This window comes from Halichoerus grypus, chromosome 8 (assembly GCF_964656455.1).
Source record: "Halichoerus grypus chromosome 8, mHalGry1.hap1.1, whole genome shotgun sequence".
In the NCBI taxonomy this organism is placed as follows: Eukaryota; Metazoa; Chordata; class Mammalia; order Carnivora; family Phocidae; genus Halichoerus; species Halichoerus grypus.
The window spans coordinates 3,496,798-3,513,404 of NC_135719.1; the positions used below are offsets into that span (position 1 = coordinate 3,496,798).

General features: G+C 51.4%; 2 protein-coding genes across 3 annotated transcripts in view; one reads left to right on the forward strand and one right to left on the reverse strand.

Moving 5' to 3' along the window:
• The window catches only part of ADAMTSL3 (ADAMTS like 3), a 344,500-nt gene extending 335,590 nt beyond the window's left edge, over positions 1-8,910 (reverse strand). For both annotated transcript variants that reach the window (XM_036072905.2, XM_078078809.1), the window contains exons 1-2: positions 8,610-8,910; positions 7,089-7,189 (exon numbers count right to left, since the gene is read on the reverse strand). In XM_036072905.2, the coding sequence (XP_035928798.2) occupies positions 7,089-7,157 (69 nt within the window). In that variant the 5' untranslated portion in view covers positions 7,158-7,189; positions 8,610-8,910. The remainder of the gene's footprint in view (positions 1-7,088; positions 7,190-8,609) is intronic.
• Positions 8,911-10,280: 1,370 nt separating this feature from the next.
• LOC144382820 (large ribosomal subunit protein eL32-like) lies at positions 10,281-16,106 on the forward strand. Its single transcript, XM_078078768.1, has 4 exons — positions 10,281-10,416; positions 10,895-11,049; positions 13,447-13,455; positions 15,678-16,106. The coding sequence occupies exons 1-4, from the start codon at positions 10,281-10,283 to the stop codon at positions 16,104-16,106; spliced, it is 729 nt and encodes a 242-aa protein (XP_077934894.1).
• Positions 16,107-16,607: the final 501 nt, after the last annotated feature.

Genomic DNA, 16,607 nt, shown 5'->3' on the forward strand with positions numbered 1-16,607 from the left:
TGTAGCAGCATTATTTGTAACAGCAAAAAACTGATCAATCTAAAGTTTCAGCAGTAAAGAATTACTTAATAAAAATGATGCAGTACTATGAAGACATTAAATATTATTAGAGGAAAAATATTTAAGGACATATGGAAATATTCCTCACATTGTTAAATCTTTAAAAAATTATAATCAAAATACAGTATAATGACTTTTAAAGATGCATATATGTTAATATTCTAAGAAGAATATTAGGAATACATATATACAACAAAATCCTAACAATTGGTAGAATTAATTATTTTTGCATCTTTATCTTTCCGTGTTTTCCACATTTTTTAATAAATATATTTTATGTTTTTAAAGCAGGAAAAACACACAATGGAAATTTGAAAAGAGAGAGTAAAGAGAATTTGAAGAGTCCTTTAATACTATAAATGAGTTTTTATTAATAAAATAGGTATTCTTCCTTTTTCTAAATTATTTTCAAAATAAAAGGTTACTATATTTATAAATGAAGATTTGGAGGACAAATTCATTTCTGAGTATTTGACCACAATAATTTATAACATACATTGGCCGGAGCTGTTCAGTGCTGACAAATTCCAGAAAGTAATTGCATAAAATACTTGGAGAGGAAATTGCTTTATGCTTCCATGCTATTTATGGAAATTAGCATCTTTGTAAAAATAAACTGCAAGCAATCACAATCATAAACCTTGAAATGTGGTTTCCATAAGATGTTAGCTCTGGTGCTTTAAGATCCATTAGCAAGGCAGTGGGAGAACACCGCCCACTTTTCTGTTACGAAGCAATTACATATAATTGGTGTTTTCCTCTTGTATCTTAAATCCTTTCTTTTCTCCTGGATGCTTCCCTGTGGAGTACATATATACTGAAATGTTCACCTTGCCCAGAACAACCATGCTAATGACCGTTTCCGTCTCAAAGAGCATCACACATTTCCTTTCTCGGTGCCTCATCTTCTGTAACCCACATCTTACCCTGAAGCTACTCCTTCAAACATCACCATTTCAGAAGATCAGGGTCAACTTTCATGCTCAGCGTCCCTAAAACTTGTTCAAAACCTGAAGGAATCTTCATTTCTTCCCTCTCTCTCACTCTCAACCCCACGGTAATCACTTGTCAGGATCTATCTCCTCAGGTTCTAAAATGGTTTCCCTACTCACCCTCTTGCCTACGGCTAACCCCCACCCATGCGCTCCTGTGAACTGGGTTGAAGGTCTCATTATTACCAGCTGGACCAGTGCGAGCTGCCTTCCAAGTATCCTCTGCTCAGGTGCATCACCAGTGGTCCAGTGGAGATGACTCCATGGTGCCGCCCATCGCCTCCTGAACACCCACAGGACTCCATGCTGCCCCCTGAATAAAGTTCTCTGTATTATTGACTTACGTAGCATGCTCGTTGAGGTCCTCTCCAGTAGAACCACAAACCGCCTTTGTTCATCCTGATTTCGTACCGCGTGCCGCCATGGGCCCTACTCTTCAAACATATGATATCCGTGGAAGCAGAGGGGCGGACACAGATTTAAGAAACCAATTCTAAGATGGAACGGATACAAGTTAGGGACAGAATGGGTACAGGACAGGGCAACAAAGAAGAATGCAGCTAGAGGGAGCCCAGGATTCTGGCTCAAATGACCAGGTGATGGAGGATCTAAGCATTGAGATGGAGTTGGGGGCAGCGGGGATGAGGACTTCTGTTTAGGAAGTATTGTGTCGGGGAATAGCCTAGAGGAGCTGGCTAGGAGCTCCTGGATATGCTGATAGGCAGCTCTTGCAAGAGGCAGACAGAAGCCTATCAGAGATACTGGGCCTCTTCCATTTGGAGAGGTTTTTGAGTTTCAAAAAAAAGAAAGAAAAACCAAAACAGACTTATCAAAATTGTGTTTTATTTCCAATGTTTACGTTTAGAAGTTAAAGTAAAATAGAAGATATCTTTTTATCTTTTCAGCGTATGTAGAACCTTCTTGGAAGAGAACATTTCAAAGCCTGGATCACTATGAGAGCTGGGTCCCCCTGGCGATAAATCCCAGGCAGGAGCCTCTGGAAAGAAAACCAGAGGAGTGATGGGAGGTGCCTGGAGAGAGCGTGGGAAGCGAGAAAGAAGAGGCCAAGTGCAGAACTCTGGAACTGAGCAGCTTTTTTAAAAAGCCAGAGATGGGAAGGTCAGAGGGGCGGAAAGAGAAAGGAGTCAGGGGTCACCTATGACAAACAAGGACAGGGCTCCCCTTCATTCTTCCACTGGATTTTCATGGGATCTACCCAGTGACTCCATCCTGCAGTTACAGGCCTCGGGGCAACTTGGTAATAAGGTGGACCTGCCTCCAGGACAAGCTGAGGTCTTTCCACTCAGGCTCCTTTATGAGTGTCCCACACAGTGTGGAATCTCCAAAACCACTGTGGAGGGTGAGGTTACTCAGGGAGTACCTCTAAGACATAAACCCGAGAGCGCTGGGAGAACTCTACCCAGAATAAAACTGGACAAGGAGAAAAAGGCCCACAAGGGTATATCAAATGTGTAGCAAAGCACAGAATTATTTTAAGGAATATTCAAATAAGTAACAAAGATGTGAGCATAAGATGTTCATTACAGGTGGCCGATGGCAAACACCAGTGAACGAACCATCCTAGAAACAACCCAAACGTCAAATGAAGAAATAATGTGCTTCAACAAATTATGGTACCATGGGATATCCCTAAGAACAGTGAACATAGCCATCTCACTTGTAATATATATACTGACGTGTAGAGATATTCACGATATACTGACTGAAAACGATGTATAGCAGTATCTTTAGCACGATCCCATTTATCAAAACATAACACATGTATTTATATCATATTTATCCATAGAACAAGTCTGGAAGATTACACATGAAAACACTAATAGTTATTATCTGGGTGGGAGTAGCAAGGTCAATTTTTCATTTTGTTTTTCCTTCAATTAATCCAGATCTTCTATTTTTCTACAACTGAAGTGTTTATGTGCATAATTTACCCGCTAGCGGTCAATGCTGCTAGACACAGAAGGTCAAGCTATGGCAAGGAGGTCAATCAATTCACTGTCATTCTCTGAAACCTCTTGTCTAGATGGGGGACCAGCAGGAACAGGGCCACAGAGCTTGGCTGGGGAGTTCTGAAGATGGGGGATCATGCACAGGAGAGTAAGGAGATGAGAAGCGGCTGTACCAGGACCCCACCAGTGCGGCAGAACTCACTCTGGGAAGAGGGACTACGAGTGTTGATGGCTCTCTAACCGGCACCTCCGCCAAGACGAAAACCACCCAGACAAAACAGCTGTCGAGACCCGAGCCACCCAAATGTCCAGGATCACCGAGACCGGAACCCCTCCCGATTCCAGAACTGAGGACCCCGGAAAGATGGCTAAAGACCGGAAATTACACCAAGACCAAAAACAATGCCAGAGGGAACCCCTGAGACCAGAACCACCAAGAACCACCTGAAACAGCAACCCTTAAAACTTCCGAGCACAACCACTGAAATCGAATCACTGAGGCCACAACTCCCAGCGACACCCGCCCTGGCCCTAAGCCTAGAGCTGGCCTGTCTAACTTTATGTCACGATACTCAACGGGCCCTTTGCCAGTGGGACCTTTCCCAGGGCCGCAACATTGGCCAAAGTGGTGTCGGAGAGGCGCCAAGCACCCCACATTCTAAAGAGAGTGACCAACATCAGGCAGACACCCGCCTCAGAGCAGGTTGTGGGGAACTGAAGGGGCCTGGCAGCCCGACACAGGACCTCCACTATTTGCACAGCGAGGATGCGTGCATTTCCTACCGATCGGGTGGACAACGCCCAAGGGAGCTGGGGCGTCTTTCTCTAACTGAAGTGTGGTTGACACACGACGCTACCGTCGTTTCGGCCGCGCCACACACGATGTGGCAAGTCTGTATGTGATGCTATGGATCGGGGTTTAAGCCACTGCTGGTCCCCCAGCCCACTGAGCTGCGTGCTGGGCAAGAAGAGCCCAGCAGCGACGGGCAGGCAGGGCCACACCCCCTGCTCCAGCAAAGGGAGGTCCCGCAGGGCCCTCTGAGGAGCCGCACATGCCACCCGAGGGCACGAGAGTCCGCGAGAGCCGGACGCACAGTGGCGTCCGCCAGAGAGAGGCATCCAGTTAAGCAGGAAGCTCTTTGCTCTTGTCCCCGTTCCCTCCGCTATTTCCAATGGCAGGAGGGCTGGACCCGGAATAACTAAAAGGAAGAAGTGTCCCGGAGCCAGTCCTCACCGCTGGTTGAGGTGGGAAGAGAAGAGACCCCAGCACAACCCCGTTTCACATACCCGGAGCCCCGGGTCAGCCCTACACGACACAGAAGGGAGGGGAGATTTAAATCAAAGTGGGACATAAGCAAGAGCACGGAGGACCACAGGGGGAGGAAGGGAAGTCCGAAGGGGGAGAAATCAGAGAGGAAGACCAACCATGAGAGACTCTGGACCCCGGGAAACAATCTGAGGGTTTCAGAGCGGAGGGGGCAACAGGGTGATGGGCCCTGAGGAGGGCACGTGCTGTGATGAGCACTGGGTGTTAAGGCAACTGACGAATCCCTGAACACTACACCAAAAACTAATGATGGACTATTCAGTGGCTAAACGAACATAATTAAAAATAAAAAAATAAATCTAAGTGGGGAATCAAAATTTTAAACCGGATTGGACTTTTTTTAAAATGAAAAAATGAAAGTGAATCCGCCCAAGATTTCGCTAAGGAAGGCAGCTGCCTTCTCGGGGAAGACCAGGGAAGGGTGAGGGAAACAGCAAGCTCCTCCAGAAACGCTCAAGAACAGCTAGACAAACACAAGACTGCCGACCTCATGCTCTGCTCTGCAGTCCATCAGTTACTGGTGGTCAGTGAGTATAAGAGGTTAAGTTGTCTGCTGATGTATTAAAGGCAATCTAGCTTTTATTAAATGAGTGGGCACAGCCCCGCTCCCTGTGGCTCAGCCTCGTGTCTGTTAATTCTCTACCAGCCACCTAGTGGCAGCACGTACCAGGCAAGGGGAGATACTGAGGAACATCTGAAGGCCCCCAAACGCCAAAGTCACAAAGCCAGGCTGACCCTAGGCAGACAACCACGTGCCCAACCCACGAGCAGGGTCTCAGGACTGACCGACCCTTCACTAGAACATTCTCCCACGACCCATGGGGAGCCTGCCCCGGCCAGTCCCGCTCACCTGCGGGAACTCCCCGGAGAAGATGGGGCCGCACCCCGCTCCGAGCCGGTGCAGCACCGTCTCTGCTCAGCTGCTGCCTCCCCAGCGCCCCCTACGGTACGACGACCCTACAGACACCGCTCCAGTCCTAAACCACGATAAAGGCAGCGACCGCGGAGCTCGTCCATCGCAGACGCCCTCCGTGCACACACTGTTCTGTCTGCTCCTTTCTTCCACTTGCAGGGGATGAACTCCTCCAAACAGTTCTATGAGGTAGCTCCCCCTCTCTACACATGCCGAAGCCGATGCAGACGAGTCAGTGCGACAGGCCAGGAAGCAGGGGCGCTGGGATTCGAGCAGTGCTCAGTGTGGATGATGGTGTGGTCTGAACCCTCCTTTTACGATCTCCTGCACACACTGCCCCGTACAGGGAAAAAACGCTGCCAGAGGCACACAGATATGGAAAAATCCAAAAGAGGTCACTGAGTGATTCAAGCTGGGCAAACACTGCCCTTGGCCAAAGGTCAACAGACAGCCTCAAAGCACATTTAAATTTTATAGGGTGCAAGAAGACAAAATGAAACGCGGTGCCTTGAAACCTCAGCCCCAGTTGACCAGGAATAAAGCCTGGTTCAGATCTGCTAATGGGACAGAAAAGCAAATCCCACCACCCACCACCACACTGCACCTCACTGACTAGAGAAACCCTAAAATCACCCTGAAAATACTTAACAAAAGACTTCTTTTAGAATGTGCTTATGGAGCAGTGTCAATGAAATGGGATGATGGGGGAGAAACTGTACCTCGACAACCAGTTTTCATGAGCCACCGAAATCATGGGCCATTGGAGTTGGAAGAGGCTCGGAAACACTGTGTCCAAGAAAGTGAACTGAGAGGCAGCCTGGTTAATCGATCCCAAGGTGTGTGTCTTTATTCAAGTGTGCACCCTCATTGAACAGACATTAAAGCCCTTCTAGCCCATATGCCCAAGAAATTATGTCTGAAGAGAGGAGTTGCCTTGCTCTAATTCCCACAAGGGGCTATCCTGGGCTAGCAGCAGCCCTGGGGACACGACACTAAGATGTGCTCCGCCCCTTGAGACCGACCGAGGGCTACAAACTGCTTGGCTAAATCCAGGCTGCAAACACCTTTGTCTGGCTTTCAGGGCTTTCAAAACCGGGAGGTTTCATAGGAAATCTGGATGGTCCAGCTATCTTGAGAAATTAGAAGATACGGCAATCCCGGGCTTGGGTTCCCACTTGGCAATGACCAGCTGGAGGAGAGTAGAGGCTGCTCTAACCACATACAGCATGTGCCCTCCACTTTGCCGCTGTCCCCACCACTCCCTATCGTCTCTCGGGCAATACTATCTTCACTCCTTTATTTCAATCTGCCCTATCGGCAAATGAGGATGCAAGAGATGAGCGCCCCCCACCCAGGCTAGTGGGAAAGACAGCAGTCTAAAGAAAGGACTGCAGAACAGTGTGATATGTGCTGACAGAAGTACACTCAGAATACTTACTTAGTTACTTAGTGGCTGAGCTAAGGCCAGAAGCTGGGCTCTGCCCCATTCATTGTGTCCTGGCCTCTAGCAGCCTCACCTCTCCCGGGCACATGCAGACAGCCATTCTAGACTGAAAAGACAGGGTCCACCACATCCCCAAGTCACTGCTGGTACATGGTATCCAAGGGGCATCCAGGCCCTGATCAGGACTCAGAGAGGGTCCAAGGGACTTGAATCATTCTTATAGCTAAAACAACCAGAAATACCATTTGCTGGAGGTAAGAGAGAAAATCAGATTCTCTTTGGTATAGGATTAACACAAATCACACCACATCTTAGGTGATCTACAGTAATGCTCCTAAGCAAGCGGAGGGATGCCTGCCATTCTTCTTCTCCTCCATGTTACCTGCAGGAGGGCAGAGTGCATGAAGACCATCCATATCAGCAGCCACCAGGAGCTCTGCCAGGAAGCCATGGGGTCCAGCCTCCTGGGGATCTCTCTTGAGCCTACAAAAGAAGAAAAAGTTGGTTTCCAGCCAGCTCTGCCACCAGAACTAGTACCCATGACTTACGAGACCGATCAGAGCGAGGGATCCTGAGCCTCCCACAATGCCTGGAAAAGGTTTGTGCAAGTCCAGGATGGGGCTACCTACTACAGGGTCCAGATGGGTCCACATCAAGGTCAGGAAGGCAGCTGGACCTGCCTCCCATGTGCAACCCACACCTCCAGCCCTTCAGAAGCTGAGACATCTCTGCACCAGCCACTTTCCAGCTCGTGTGTCAGCAGCAGGGTGTGGCTACTGGCATCTGACTCAGGAAGCCAGCCTGGAGCCAAGGATTAGGGCACCTGCCAGCTTCTTCGACTTCAGGCGAAAATGAATCTCAGACCAACCAAGCCAGCGCAGAGAGGGGAAGGGACCTGCCTAAGGTCACACAGCAAGATGGTGACTGCTCTGACACTGGAACGCATGTCTTCTGATAGTTCAAGGCTTTCCCCAGCAGGTGACACCGTGTGCTGTCCGAACCCCGGACCTGCAGCCACAGAGGTCAGAGCTGAGTCTGGGGAGGTTCAGAGGGCACAGCCTCAGCGCCCGTCCAACACAACCTCCCAAAAGTAGGTGAGGGCGAACCACGAGAGGCCCCCCTGCGCCCAGGAGGGCCGTGGGGGGTTCTGCGGAGTTCTCCTGACAGTTTACAGGGAAATCAGTACGAGTCGAGACTGGAAAAGCCGGAGTCACACTCGCCTCTCGCTTCGCCTCGCGGGCGCCTTGGCGGAGCCGGTGTCCGGGGGCGGGTCGGTGGCTTCTCTCCATCTGGAGAAAGCATTACGGGCCTGGCCTAATGCGATCCGCAAATGTGCTGCTGTTGCCGACCTGAGGCGGCGACTCGGGGCCGAAGGGAGGCGGCCGGTGCCGGGCCCCGGGAGCGCGCGCCCCCCTCGCCGGCTCGCCCCGGCCGCCCCGCCGCACACCCCGCCGGCTGCCCGCCGCCCGGCGGTGGCCCCTCCTGCGTCCGCGCGGCCCCGGCACCGTGTGCTCGCTTTCCCCGCGCGCGCGTAGCCGCGGCCCCTGGCGCTCCGGGCGCTCGAGCCCCACCGGCCGGGCGGCGGGCCCTTCCGACGCTCACCGCTCCCGGCGGCTGTCAGTGCGTTTTCCGCCTGGGAAGCCCAACCCCGAAAGCCCCCCCTCTCCGGGGTGCCCCCACAAGTGAGGGCGAGCCCCGCACGTCCCTCCCCGAATGCTCCAGGACCCCACGGAGCGTGCGGACCCGAGGTCTCCGAGCCGCGGCGAGGCTGAGCGCCCGGGTCCCGGAAGACCCCGGGCCCAGCGAGGTAACCCCCTCCTGCTCCGCGGCCAATGCCCCGAGTCTTACCCCCCCCCGGGGTCCAGCCTTCCCCGGACCCCCGCGCGGAGCTCGCGACACCCACCTGGCGCCGCAGACGCTCCCGGGACGTGCAGCCCGGGCGGCGCGGGCCCGGCGCGCGCGGCGGAGAGGCGGGCGGGAGCGGCCCCGTCAACACCTCGTGCGCAATCCGGGACCAGAAGGTTCCCCGACGCCGGCCTCCAGCCCGCGGCGCCGCAGTCGCCGCCGCCGCCGAGCAGTTAAATGGGGCTGGGACGGGGGCCGCCCCGCCTCTCCCGCCCCCTCCGGGCGCGCAGCGCAGCGCTGGCGGGGCCCACGGCGGAGGGCGCGCGCCGCCACCTGCAGCGCCCGGCAAGTGCACGGCCGCCCTCCGCCCTCCGCCCTCCGCCCGAGCCGGGGGGCGCCGGGGCACGAGGGGGGCGCGCGGGGGGCCGGGCCGGGCCGCTCGGAGCGCGCGGGGCCTCGGCGACGGCGAGACGCGGCTGGAACGCTCCTCCGCCCGCTTCCTGGAAGCCACTCCTCGCCCTGGGCCGGCCGCCAGGCGCGGTGCCAAGAGCCGGGATTGCCGACGCCGCCACCGGCGGCAGGCGCGCTGGGGAGAGGCGGCCGCGGCCTCGCGAGCCAGCCCGGGCCGCCCCGCCTCCGTCGGAGCCGCGAGGAGCGCTGCCGTCGCCCCCCGCCGCCCCGGGCCTCCAGCCGCCCCCTCCCGGGCCGGCGCAGCGGCCACACGGACGGGTGCCCGGAGCCGCCGGCTCGTGCCCGCGGGCCTCGGGCGCCCCGGGCCGGGCCGGACCTAAGGGGAGCGCAGGGGCACCTCCGGGCCGGGTACCGGCGGCCGCTTCGTGGGAGCTGGGCTTGTTTGAGCTGCGCAAACGATGGGGTGCCAGGCCCGGGGTGAAGGGTGAAGGGGCGTCAAGACCGGGGACAGGGATGACTTTCCTTGTGGACTTCTGGAAGTGGAGAGAATTAAGACGCGATGTTTGTCCCCGGCTTTGGCCTAATCTCAGAGGTATAAAGGCAGGGGCCAGGGAATTGCTCAGAAAGGCTGCCCCCACCTTATGCCCCCACCTAAGTGCGACCACGGGCATCATTTCCTTGGGTGGCGGCGTGTGCCAGCCAATCTTCACAACGCCCAGTGGCGTTGGTCAGGATCATTATTCCCATTTCACAGTGAGGAAGCTGAGGCCCAGGGGATAAATACCTTGCACACAGTGAGTTGCAAAGCCCGGGATGCAGCCCGTCTGCTCTTCTCTCTGAAGTTCCTCCGCTGTTCATCCCCGAGGTTGCTCTCCTGCCGGTTCTGTAGGTGGTACATTCAGGTGGTGGGAGAGCAGAGGAGCTCGCCCTCCTCCCTCGTCTTACCTTCCTGGCCCCGGGGACTCCTCTGGCCAAGAGGAGGATCTCCAGACTGTCTCCCCACTCCATGTGAAATGGCTGGAATCTCATGGTAAACATGAGCAGAGGATGCGCAGTGTGAAGGAGGCAGAAGAGCAGGATGCAGGGGGAGACTACTCAGTCCAGGGTCGGCAGCTCTGGGCAGAACCACAAAGAATGCACCTACCTGCAGTTCTCCCTAGTTACGTTCTTACAAAGTCAAGGGAACAATGAGGTTGTGAATAGTGAGCCTCTGAAATACAGAGTTAGGTCCCTGCCAGGCCCCGGTCACATCCGTCAACCAATCAAGACACAACTTCATTTTATCTGTGGTTCTCATTAAAACATACGTTATCGCTTCATGGACATCGAACCCACCCACGGCCACCAGCAGTACAACTCCTGCCCGAATATGCTAGCAAGCGCTCCGGCACTGTTCTCCAGGGCCCTGTTAAACCGCGAAATCACCAACAAAGAAGACAAAAAGGTAGAAAGTGGTACTGCATAGACCCTAAAAGGACAACTTGTTTACAGTGTGAAAGCTGACGCCAGAAGGCAGAGGAGTGCCTCCCTGTTCCACCTTCGCTGGGAACGTGCGGAGCAGGCAATCCACAATTTCCGCCCCTTTGCCAGCTGACCATGAACTGCGAGTATTGATTTGCGAATTCCAAATAAATCTTTGCGGGGAGGTGAATTCACAAACATGGAAGCTGCAAGTAATGAGGACCGACCGTAGGTGCTTCTCATATCAGGGTAACAGTAGGGGGATAACAACATTTCAGAACATCCATGGTGCACCAGGCACTGTTCCAGGCACTTCACACGAATTAACTCGGTCATCGCACCAGCCTATGGGGGAGGCACTGTTTTTATTCCATTTTACAAATGAGGAGACTGATGTAGAAAGGTTGAATCAAACGTTCTTTGCAACTAGAATGTGCCAGTTCTCACGTCATTCATATTCTAAAACCCCAGCCCTGATGTTTCATGGAGTCTATTGCAAGAAGCACATGAATATTCAAGATGAAATGGAGAATTCAAAGAGATATTATGCCCCGTGCAGCTGGAGTGAGCTGAGCTGCCCGCACCCGCAGTTCAGGAAGGCACCAAGAAGGCCTCTGGAGCAGAAGGTATGTTGGGAACACCGGAGTCGCTCTGCTCCAGGTATTAATGCCCCCGCAGGACTTCCTGTCTCATTCTCCCCTGGGCACTCTTGATTCCAGAGCCAGCCTCCAGGGAGAGCCCCACATCAAGTGTGGAGGCCAGGCTGAGCCTCTCTCTCCCATGGGCTACATCTCCAACCAGGCCTGCGCCTCAAGAAACAGTGGTCAGGAGTGAAAAAGAGAAGAGCAAACATTCCCAGCTCCCTGAGTGCAGTTCTGCCTTCCTGTTCCTCCGGCAGATCAAGCCATCCTGTTTGTGACTGCAGCACTGTGAGTTAGGGTGACAAAGAGCCATGAAGGGCAGACTCCACCTAGGGAGGACTGGCGGGACCTCACAGGCCCTGTCCCCAGATTCCCACCTAACTACCCCCATTAGGACTCTGCTTCACCACTCTGCCCAAGTGTAGACCCAGAACCTTCCCTCAGTCACGCACCCACGCTCCCCTCTGCCGTGCACCCCCTCCACTCAGATCTGGCCAAAATGTTTAAACAAGACATTGCCAAAGAAGTGGGAGAAGATTGGGGTGTGGGAAGAAGAGAAGAGAATGAACCCCCAAAAAGCCAGTCTGTTGGATTGGGCCACTGGGTGCAGAGATGCCCACCCAACCCATCTCTGAGGGCTCAGGTCCTAGACTACCCCTCCCCTCCCCCCAAGAGAATCCCCACCGCCTGAGGACAAGGGCAACATCATCAACCCTGAGTGGCCTAAGAAACCGAGTTCCGCTTCCTCCGGAGGATCCATCTTCCTGAGTTCCGGTTTCCATTACCAGTCACAGGATCTGCTTCTTCCCTGGAAGAGGCTCGGGGATCCCCACCTCTACTCCCAGCATCGCCTACTAACCCCGACCAGATAGGCGGACAAGCACAACAATGCAACATTTGTGTGAGATGCATGCACGGGGGGAGTTCCTATCAATGATGCTGGTGTGGGAGTAAGTGCATTTTACCCTAAGAGAGAGAGAGGACATCCCTCCTGGGCATCAGCCGAATTTGTTCTCGATACAGAATTGTTCTTTCAGCTTGCAGGACTTCTGAGATGGGTTTGAGAAACACACCCAGGAAGACGACATTGGAGGCTTGGAGAAAAGTATTTGGGAGCAAATGCTATAGAAGTTGCCGTTGACTATAATAGGCGCCAATCATAGGCTGTCGGCCAAAGCCACCAGGATAAGAGGCGGGGACTGCTAGGTGAGCACCGTGTCTGAGGACTGTGAGGTCGTCAAGAGCGTGCTCTTACAGGAAAAAAATGAAAGGGAGTAGAGAGCAGGACAGGAAAGGGGGGAGAGCAGAGCAAGCCTGGGGCCCAGGTGCAGTCTCGCCTTTGCTCGATCCTTAGGGTCCCTGGAGTGGGAGCTTCACCGCAGACTTGCCCAGTCTTAAGGCAACAGGCCTGGGTTGTGGTGTCCACGTGCCAGTCAGTCCTCGCCTCCCATAGAGTTGGGTGGTGGCCCGACCTCCCAGGCAGCTCCCATAAACCAAAGACAGCGCTCCAGAGGAGCTCTCAGGCGTGAGCCCTCGGCAGCCGTGCTCTCTTCAGCCGGGAGACGGGTGCACCTGCCAATATTGGGGGTCTGGACAGAGCGTCCACACTGACAGCATTGACTGCACATGATTTTTCAGGTCTCCTTAGCCCCATATGAGAAACGTGCTCAGCTAGCGGTTATCGTTTTCCGCCTGTCCAGGGTGGGGCCCCTCTTTGGAACAGAAATTTGCTTTATAAAATGTGTTCAAGTCTTCTGCCTCCTCAGCAAAAAAAAAAAAAAAAAAAAAAAAAAGCCCTTGGGAGGAGGGGTGACAGGAGGTGGTTCTACCTGGTGAGGGGCTCCGTGCTTTGGCACACCCTCATTCTTGGTGTCTCCTCTCATCCTGCACTGAGATCCCCAGAGAGCACCTGAGGGTGCCAGATTGGTGACTTCTCGGAGGGGCACGATTTCAAGGCAGGAGCTTAGGAATTAGGATTGCTGCAGCTCCGGAGCTCTGAGCCAATCAGAATCTCTGTCGGGAGGGTGGGGTTGGACAGACTTTTCTGGAAAGCTTCAAATCTTTAGGGGTGGGATAAGGAGGGCTAGAGTCCCCTCAAGTGTTGGAAACGAACAGAGCTGGGATCTGGTGACCTTCCATGACTCAAACCAAGGCTGGTTCCCACATGGCCTGTAGGATAGGAAGGTACTGACCTGACTTGGTTTTGTGTGATCTTATGCTCTGATAATCTCACACACACACACACACACACACACACACACAAAGTCCAGATAGACTCTACTGTGGAACGGAAGCAAAACACAGATGTCCCAGGACGAATGGATTTGCTAGTAGCCTTGAACCATTTCACTCTGCCCCTGACAACCCTTGTTTTCCCCTCAGAGGCGCAAGGTGAGCGGGGAACACTGGAACTATTATCAGGAAACCCACTACTGAGGTCCAGGATTGGCCACAAATTGGGGGATTTGGGGCAAGTCACTTCACCTCTCTGAGCATCAGCTTTCCCTGCTACATAGCGGGCAATAGATCCTTCCAGGGTAATGTCCAAAATTGTTTTTATACTCTGCTCATATAATATAGCAGCAGCTTCCTAATCTATGACTCAACCACAGCAATCTCTGTGGCTCTAACCCCAACCTGAACACAAAAGGCCTCTGAGCATTCACCTGACATCAGATTTAAGCATATTACGTCTCAGCAAACACTTGGGTCCCACTCAAACTTTTGATTCTTTGTTTGCACATAGTTCCAACGTGTTTGTTCATCTGGCTTTCAAGAGTAAATTAGAGGCTCTAAATTTGAAAGGAAAAGAAAGCCTGCTAAGAAAAGGGATACTAACAACATAAAGTCACGATAGAAGAACAATAAAAGGCACAAGAGAAGTGGGGAAAAAAAAAAAAAAAAACACCATAGTCTGGGACAGTTTTATTCCCCTCAGAAGGCCTGAGAAAATCACTATGTGATGCCACAGTACTGTGTTCATGTTCACGTTCATGTTCACGAATCCAGATGATTTATGAATGCATTTGTTAATCAGACTCTGCTTATGGATGTATCAAAGTACATGCTACATTTTAGAAAAACATTCACTCACAAAAGGGTTAAATTTAAGAAAAAGAAAACAAAACCAAGCACGATATGTTCCTTTACCTCTTCACTCTTAGCTTTCTGAAAAAAAATCGCATCTAGAACATCACCTCTGACAACTCTAGGAGACCAAGATTTTATTCTGGGATTGATCAATTTGCACAAAAAAGAACAGAGTGCAAAGTACTCTGTACACACTATTTTTTTTTCTGTACTCACTATTGTTTCAAATTGTGATAACAGTTTTCTTCCAAGTTGTCAAGAAGAGCTTATTCCTTATGTCATTTTGCATGTCACTTACCTTCCCCACAAAATGAGACCCGCCCCTTCAGTCAGCTTCCCCACATGTTCCTTACTCTGCCAGCTTGGCAATATTTGGGTTGGAAACACCTCTAAGGAATACTTGAAAAGTCTTTTTTCATGTGTTAAGTTCAACAAAAAACATTTCTACGTATTAGGTTTGCAAAACACACTTACTTTGGGATGGTTTTGATAGCCCATTAGGCATTTTTTTAAAGGTTTTATTTATTTATTTGACAGAGAGAGAGACAGTGAGAGAGGGAACATAAGCAGAGAGAGAGGGAGAGGGAGAAGCAAACTCCCTGCTGAGCAGAGAGCTCTACTCGAGCCTCGATCCCAGGACCCTGAGATCATGACCTGAGCCAAAGGCAGACGCTTAGCCAACTGAGCCACCCAGGTGCCCCTCATTAGGCATTTTTATTCCTTCTTTACCAAGACGCAGGCAAAAATGTTCTAGAATGAGTGTGAAGAACCAATTTCCTTCAGATCCCACCATCCACAACTGGTCAGCTTCAGATCCAAAGAAAACTTCATTTCAATGCAGTGAAATGCCATATATATTAACTGCCAGTCTACTTTGTGCCAGGCATGGGCTAGGTCCTGGGAACCCAATGGCATGATAAGATATTACTCCATCCCTGAAGGAGCAAATGAGATAGGGTATGAGAAATGTTCCCAGAGGTGTCAGAACAGGGAGCTATAAAAGAACTGGGTAGGATGGCAATTAATGCAGTCATGGGGGTGTTAGAGATTCTTAGGAGAAATGATGTTTCAGTTGATAGCTAACGTTTACGTACAGGCACAGGATCTTCTTGTTTAAAATAAAATCGGAAATCTACTCTCTTTCTCTACTTTTCTCCAATGAAAACCAATCTACTATCCCAAATAGGCATTTTAGAATAATAAAAATGCCTGGGGTGGGGGTCAGATCTAGGAAAGAATAAGTAAATTCATCACTTTTTTTTTTTTTTTGCTCTAGAACAAATCCTATCTGACCATATAACACACATGTGAGTTATGTGTGCATCTTAAGACTCATAAGGAATTGAGGGAACATTGTAGAGTATCTGCAGTAGACATATCCTAACGGGCCCCCCCCCCAATGACCCTGTCTCCTGGTATTCACACCACTGTGTAATCCCCTCCCCTTGAGTGTGGACAGGACCTGTGACTTACTTCTAGCAATAAAATATGACAAGGTCTCTCTTCCTCGGTGCTGCATGCAGAGGTGGCAGCCATCTCCTGCTGGGCATCATGGCCACCTCAGACCTCTGACGAAGCCCAAGATCATTAAAAAGAGGACCAAGAAGTTGATCCAGCACCAGTCAGATCCATATGTCAAAATTAAGCACAACTGGCAGAAACCCAAAGGCATTGACAATAGGGTACATAGAAGATTCAAGGGCCAGATCTTGATGCCCAACAATGGTTACAGGAGCAGTAAGAAAACAGAGCACATGCTGCCCAGTGGCTTCTGGAAGCTCCTAGTCCACAGCATCAAGGAGCTTGAAGTGCCGCTGAGGTGCAACAAATCTTACTGTGCAGAGATTGCTCACGTCTCCCCCAAGAACCACAGAACCACGGTGGAAAGAGCAGCCCAGCTGGCCATCAGAGTCAGCAAGCCCAGTGCCAGGCTATGCAGCAAAAAAAAATGAATAGACAACTTGTGTGCCCATCATATTTGTGTTGATAAAACCATAAAACTACACACACACACAAAGAACTTGACAAAGGCAATGGGACAGCACTTTTTTTATTATGTTATATAACATTGTAACTTCCCTCCTGCCAGGAGACTCCCTTGTTTGATATGATCAAGGGAGCCAATAATAGAGAGACCCATGTGGCAAGGCGCTAAGGACCTCCAGCAGAAAACCATCAAAAAAACTGAATTCTGCCATCAACCACATGAACTTGGCAGTGCATCCTTCCTCAGTCAAGCCTCAGATGAGACCTCAGCCCTGGCCGACACTTTAACTGCAGTCTCGGGAAAGACCCTGAAACAGGGGATCCAGGTAAGCCCTGCCTAGATTTCTGAAATACAGAAGCTGCAAGATACGTGTATTGTTTTAGCCACCAGCTTTGTGATACTTTGTTACATAATAATAGATAATACAGTGTTGACAACTTTATTACAGTAAAAAAAAATAAAATAA